The 6,994-nt window shown below is 36.8% G+C and overlaps 1 protein-coding gene across 2 annotated transcripts; it reads left to right on the top strand.

Moving 5' to 3' along the window:
- Nucleotides 1-3,263: 3,263 nt before the first annotated feature.
- LOC110424314 (G-type lectin S-receptor-like serine/threonine-protein kinase At1g11330) lies at nt 3,264-5,890 on the top strand. 2 transcript variants are annotated; one of them, XM_089784790.1, is made up of 7 exons: nt 3,291-3,316; nt 3,396-3,503; nt 3,601-3,800; nt 3,907-4,117; nt 4,341-4,462; nt 4,944-5,163; nt 5,807-5,890. In XM_089784790.1, the coding sequence occupies exons 4-6, from the start codon at nt 4,066-4,068 to the stop codon at nt 5,157-5,159; spliced, it is 390 nt and encodes a 129-aa protein (XP_089640916.1). In that variant the 5' UTR covers nt 3,291-3,316; nt 3,396-3,503; nt 3,601-3,800; nt 3,907-4,065; the 3' UTR covers nt 5,160-5,163; nt 5,807-5,890. The 2 variants fall into 2 exon arrangements, with proteins under 2 accessions (XP_089640917.1, XP_089640916.1); XM_089784791.1 differs by having other exon boundaries at nt 3,264-3,503.
- The last annotated feature ends 1,104 nt before the right edge of the window (nt 5,891-6,994 follow it).

The raw sequence follows: 6,994 nt of genomic DNA, 5'->3' as shown, positions 1-6,994 counted from the left end.
ACTCCAACATCGTAATCTTGTAAGGCTTCTTGGCTGCTGCACTGATGGAGAAGAAAAGATGCTAGTCTATGAATACATGCCAAACAAGAGCTTGGATATCTTTCTCTTTGGTTAGAGCATTTTGACTCTTTATTTTCGTTTTAAATTTTTTTATTAAACTACTTGAGTGTTAATTTTTTAAAAAAATTTGAAATTGTTCACTTAGATCCAAAAAACAAATTCTTTTTGATCGGAAGAAATCAATATTAGAGAAGGAATCAATTGAGGACTTCTCTATCTTTATAAAGATTCAAAATTACGAATCGTACATGGAGATACGAAAGAAAGTAATATTATATTAGATGAAGAATTAAATTCAAAAATTTTAAATTTTGAAATAACAAAGGTTTTTGGCGGCAACGAAAGTCAAGATAATACAAGGAGAGTTCTCGAAGCATAGTAAGCTATTATTTCTCTATCCAATTTCAAAATTTGTATTAGTATGTTAGCTAAAATAAACTGTCATTTGTTTTGGTGATGAAGTGTAGTGGGTACATGTCTCTTGAATATGCAATGAAAGGATAATTTTTTGAAAAATCTGATGTTTTTAGCTTTGGAGTATTGACCTTGGAGATACTCAGTGGAAGAAGAAACTCTAATTTCCATGATGAGTATTCTTTGAACCTTTTGGGATATCTAAGTCTTGACTTTGTATTCTTGACATTCTACAAGCCCACTGTTCATTATTAGCAATACAAACTTAAATTCAAAACACCCAATTGTTTTAATGCCTTTGGGCTTTCCAGGCGTGGAAATTGCGGAGTGAAGACAACATCTTGGCCTTGGTGGATCCATTGATCTCAGATCCAAGTTTTCGTAGGGATATTCGGAGATGCATGCATATGGGGCTGCTATGTGTGAAAAGCTTTGCGAAAGATAGGCCAACCATGTCAATAAGTGGCTTCGATGCTTAGTAGTGAGATAGAAAACCTTCCTACATCTAACCAACTCCCATTCATTGACAATGGATACCATGGATCACTCACTCACCAGCCAAAAAAGTTATATCGTTGGTAAAATTTGTTGGGTAAAATTTGTTGACCCTCCATATAACATATGCTGCTGATCCTTTCCTTTTTGAGAGTTGAATTTTCGTTAGGTAAATAGCTCACTACACTTTGATATCAACCAGGCAAGGGCCGATCCGGCCCCTCCTAAGTGGTAATTATGATTTCCATAATGGAGACCAATAATAATATGATTAATTAAAAAAAAAAAACTTAACTGTTAGTTTCAAAATCAAATAACGGCATATTCTTTTTCTATGATACTAATTCTAAATGATCACTCCTTTCAACACATATTACATTTTTTATGTTTATAATCCACTCAAACGATTCAATTTAATAATAAAAAGTCGAGAGATTGTTGAATGTGATGAGTCTTTAAGCACAAAGCTTAATCAACATAATATTACTTAGAGAAATAAAAACAAAAATATTTTATATATTCCATATCAAATATAGTGCTTAGCGTTACACTAGCTCAAGTTTTTCTTTTATAAAGGGGCGGGGGATATGCTAAGAATAATACATGCATATAGTATGAATTAGTGAAGTGACGTAGTAATTCGGCCATGGATGCCTACATTCAAAGTATAGACATTGAAATAAGGCTATGGAAACTAACATTGTGGAAACTTAAAGGCTAATATTCAGGAAGGTATCACGACAAGGAACGGTTCAGCAACCTAAGACTTGCCCAAGGTTTTCAACCGTTATGTCCCTTTGCAAGTGCAATTGGATTTCTATTTCCTGTTTCAGAATCGAACATGTCCAAATACTTCATTGTGGCCGGCGGCAACCTTGATGTTGCCCTGTCAATGTCTTTTTTTCTGTTTTCTACTGATAAAAGAAATTGAAGTCCAATCATCGGTAATGATGCGATCACTGGCTCAGGTTTCAATTGAATTCTAAGAAACAATTTATGCGGGAAACCATGGAAGAAACGAGATTTGAACCGTCTTTCCCCTTAACTGTCTGCTTCATCCACCTATTATTTTCTCCTCTCCACTACCGCAATTGCTGATGATGACTCCGCCGCCATGGCCTTGCTTGCGGCGACCATTCAGCCCCCGCTTCCTGGGTGGGGTACCGGTTCCTCTGACTACTGCCAATGGCAAGGTGTCCAATGCCACTCCAACCGTGTTTCCTAGATCGACCTTGACTCCATGTCTCTCACTGCCGTACCATCCGAATTCCCCTCTCTCCCTCAGCACAAGATCCTTGATCTTCCTCAGAATAGCCTGACCGGTTCTTTTCCTTCTCTAGCCAACCTCACTTCTTTGCAGGAACTCCACTTTAAAAAAAACAACTTCACTAGCATACCACCAGGCTTCTTTGTAGACCTCGCTAGTACATTACAAGTTTTGATCCTTAGTGATAATCCCTTTCTGCCTTCTTGGACAATACCCATTGAACTGACCCGGTTCGCAGGTCTAAGATCATTCTTTTGTGACAGGGCAGCTTCCTGGTATTTTTCATTCTTTCCCTCTGGTGAATCTGAGCCTTTCTCAAAATAATTTGTTTGGGTCCTTACCAGACTCTCTCAGGATGTCTCAAATTAAGAATATGTGGCTTCATGACCAGATGCTATCTGGTACTATAGATGTGTTATCAAACATGACCTCTTTGGTCACAGTTGCGCTATATGGCAATCAATTTACAGGCCCCATTCCGGATTTTTCCAATTGCAAGTTGTTAGAAGAGTTGCGACTAGACAACAATCAACTCACTGGAGTTGTCCCCTTATCCCTGGCATTGCATGCTAGTTTGAAAGTTGTTAACTTGACAGCCAACAAATTACAAGGTCCTTTCCCCCTTTTATTGCAAACTCAACTGAACGCCGGTCTTGATGATAATAACTTCTGCACAAATACGGGAACCTCTTGTGATCCACAAGTTACAACATTGCTCGAGATCGCAGTTGCGTTGGGATATCCACTGAAGCTATCTGATTCTTGGAGTGGTAACGACGCATGCAAAAGTTGGCCATTTATAACGTGTGACTCAGAGAAAAGCATTAATACGATTAGTCTAGGGATGCAACATTTTGGAGGAACAATATCTCCTGCATTTGTCGATGTTCCTGGATTGCAGTATTTATACCTCAATGACAATAACTTGACAGGTCCTATTCCTGATAGCTTGACAAAGTTACCCCAGCTGCAGGTCCTTGACGTTTCCAATAATAATCTCTCTGGGAAACATCCCACTTTTTGAACCGTCTGTCAAATTGCGTATCACTGGAAATCCTTTACTCTTTACAGGCACAAATGGTAAGGTTTATGGGAACTGATCTATTTTTGGAGCTAACCTACCACAATATTGCAGATTATGTCATGTTTTGATTTACAGGAAAAAGGGGAGTCATAAGAGTAATTGTCATAATAGCGGCAACTTTAGGGGCAATTGCTGGAGTCTTTTATGCCTTTCTTCTGGGAAAGAGGATTGCTAAACACGAAGGTATACTATCCCTATGAATATTTAGGGAGCTTTAACTTTAAATTGTTTATGAGTATATGACTGATATATTGTTTCCTTTACCTATATTTTTATTCAGCAAGGAAGAAAAGAAGTGAAGTGGTGTATAGAGAGGAACCATCTTCGAAATTTTTGCATAATAATGTGCTTAGAAACAATAAAAACTGAGTCAGGCTGCAGGAGCTTGAACTATTCAATTTTCATAAACTAGCTATAGCGACAAACAACTTTCATCCTACCAAGAAGCTTGGCCAGGGTGGTTTTGGTCCAGTACACAGGGTAATGGCAGCGGTATAGGATCTTTTGTTTCCCTTGATTACTAAGCAACAAGAATTTTCAACAGTATGTTGAACAGTGTATTAGCTGTGTTAATATTACTCTCTAGGGATTATTTCCGGACGGACAAGAAATAGCTGTCAAAAGACTTTCAAGAGCATCAGAGCAAGGGCTAGAAGAATTTACGAATGAAGTGGAGGTGATCTCCAAACTCCAGCATCGAAACCTTGTCAAACTTCTTGGCTGCTGTGCCGAAGGGGAAGAAAAGATGCTGGTCTATGAATATATGCCAAATAAGAGTCTGGATGATTTTGTATTTGGTAAGAGCAAGTTAATGTCTTTTTCTGATATCTTTTCTTACGCTTCATTAGAAAAAACAAAAAAGAAAACAGTAGAATATCTCATCACGATGCACCACTTAACTATTAAGTTGCTGAATTTGTTTCTTCTACAACTTGCCATTCATTTTAATCAAAACGCAGTGGAACAAACTTTATATCGATTCAAATTTTGATACACTTTTGTATCGAGAGATTCTCCCAGGTCCACAAAGACAACCAGTCCTTGAATGGAGGAAACGCTTCAACTTTATAGAAGGCATTGGACGAGGTCTTCTATACCTCCATAGGGATTCTGGGCTGCGGATTATTCATAGAGATCTAAAGGCAAGTAATATTCTTTTGGATGAAGCTCTGCATCCAAAAATTTCCGACTTTGGAATGGCAAGGATTTTTGGAAACAATGAACATCAAGCCAATACTAAGAGGGTTGTTGGAACATAGTAACTACCGCTTCTTTGTCCAACTCTTAGATTTTGACCTAACTTGTTGAGCTAAAATAGTAGCTTAGTTACATTTTAATGGTGAAATGTAGTGGTTACATGTCTCCTGAATATGCAATAGAAGGTCAATTTTCAGAGAAATCTGATGCATTTAGCTTTGGGGTATTGCTTCTGGAGATTATTAGTGGAAGAAAAAACACAAGTTTTTATAAGGACAAGCATGATTTAAGCCTCTTGGAACATGTAAGTCTGAGTGATTCTTTGCTGCAACCAAGCCCTAATCTTCTATAATTAGCACTAGCACTTTCAACTTCTAATGTCTAGCTGCTCCTTAGCTGGGCTACTAATCTGCATTTTTTTTTCAGGCTTGGAGATTGTGGAATGAAGAAAACATTTTGGCTTTGGTCGATCCAGGGATATGTGATCCATGCTTCATGGGAGATAGGCCAAACATGTCAACTGTAGTTTCAATGCTCAGTAGTGAGATTCAAAATCTCCCTAATACAAAGCAGGCAGCATTCACTGACAGGAGGAACCACTATGATTCGGACTCTCTTGGAGGAAAAGCAATGTTCCATTAACAATGTCAGTGTTACAATTGTTGAAGGCAGATAGCAATCTAGGTTTGCACAGTTACTATTGTTAGACAAGTGACTTGGCCAATATTGCTGATAGAAAAAGATAACAGAAACTTTACGGTAGAGTACAACTTCGAAACAATCATAGCTTTTGTCGTTAGACCATGAACTCGATAACCCCTTTCCCATCTGTCAGAGTATTGAATGCCTCTATCGTTCCAGATTCTACAAGATATATAAGTTGATAAATAAGCACTCAGTCAAGCTCTTGCTCATGTAAATTACTTGCTCTTCAGTCAGGATCCCTGTTTGATATGTTGCTCAATGTTCACCAACAACATGAAACCTTTTGATCGAGATGGAAATGGTTGCTCCCCTTTTGTTGTATACTCTGCTATCATTGATCATGACTTGAAGCTTGCCAAATTTCCTTTACTTAGTTGAATTTTCATTTCTGTCTTAAAAGGTTTTCATTACTGTCTTAAAAAGTTGCGAAAATTTGACGGGTGTTGGTATTTGACGAGCATTCATTGAGCCTTCTGGGATATGTCAAGTATAACAATCATTCTTGTGAACCGCGTTGTTCATTAACAATAAAACTTAAATTCCAATGCGTATAACAGTGCTTAATAACATTTGCACTTTTTCAGGCGAGGAAATTGTGGAGTGATGACGTCATTTTGGGCTTGGTAGATCCAGCCATCTCCGATCCAAGTTTTCACCTAGGAAATTTCGAGATGCATCCATGTGGGACTGCTATGTGTGCAATACTTTGCGAAAGATGGGCCAACCATGTCGACAGTGACTTTGATGCTTAGTAGTGAGATCGAGAACCTTCCTACAACCAAGCAATCACCATTCATTGATGAGAAAACTGCCATGGATCGGTACTCTCAGACAAGCCAAAAAAGTTGTAACTTTGACAATTGATCAGGCAGCAAAACCAGCGCCTTTTCTCATATCAGAAAGGAGTTTTTGACAGCAAGCATGGGAATATATGGCAATGTGTGGTGGCTTCAAGTTCCGGGTGTTTCTGCAGTCATTCTAAGGGGACTTTCATCTACTTTACATTGGAATGACTCAAGTCCCTTATCTTCAAAGGGGCTTCCTCTTCAGCCTCTCCTTGATGCCAAAAGGGTGTTTCATGCTTTGGTGGTAGTCTTGTGCAGGCAAAAGCTCTAGAGGAGAAAAGAAAGTCATAGCAGTAAAAGTGCAGTGAAGTTTCTTTTTCTGTTTTTGTTTTTGATACATAATATATTATGAAATTATTATTATTTAAGAATTATAAATTTAATAAAAAAAATTTATTTAATTTATTTATATTAAGATTTTAAGTTAGTTATGTTTTATTAAGAATATAATATTTATTTTATTTAAATTTTTTGTTAAGTATTAAATAAGGTGAAGTAGAATTTTATTAAAATGTGAGTTTATATGAAAAGTTAATAAATAATATTTTTTAAATAAAATTATTTTTTTTAAACTCTTTTTAAAGAGTAAGAGATTTTTTTTTATATTTTTGACATAGTCAATTAAAGTGAAATTTTAATTACTTTTTATTTTGATGAAGTTTTTTAATTTTTTTAAAATTAATAATTCACTTTAATAAAATTTTTAACCTCTTCACAATTTATATCTTTCGTAAAATTCAAGTATCTTCACAACGCTCCGTGTCAATTCTTCTCTTCTTTCCTTTTTGTATCAAATTGCTTGTCGGTTAGAGTAGGGAGGGAGGCAGAGCAGTGAAAAGAAAGGGAGAAAGATGACAAAAGGCTCATGAGTAGTCACGTAAACATATATGTAAGCATGATTACACGGGTCTTTTGGATATTTCCTGT

This window comes from Theobroma umbraticum, unplaced genomic scaffold (assembly GCF_002168275.2).
Source record: "Theobroma umbraticum cultivar Fairchild unplaced genomic scaffold, ASM216827v3 scaffold_204.0, whole genome shotgun sequence".
In the NCBI taxonomy this organism is placed as follows: Eukaryota; Viridiplantae; Streptophyta; class Magnoliopsida; order Malvales; family Malvaceae; genus Theobroma; species Theobroma umbraticum.
This window is presented reverse-complemented; position numbering and strand designations above follow the sequence as displayed.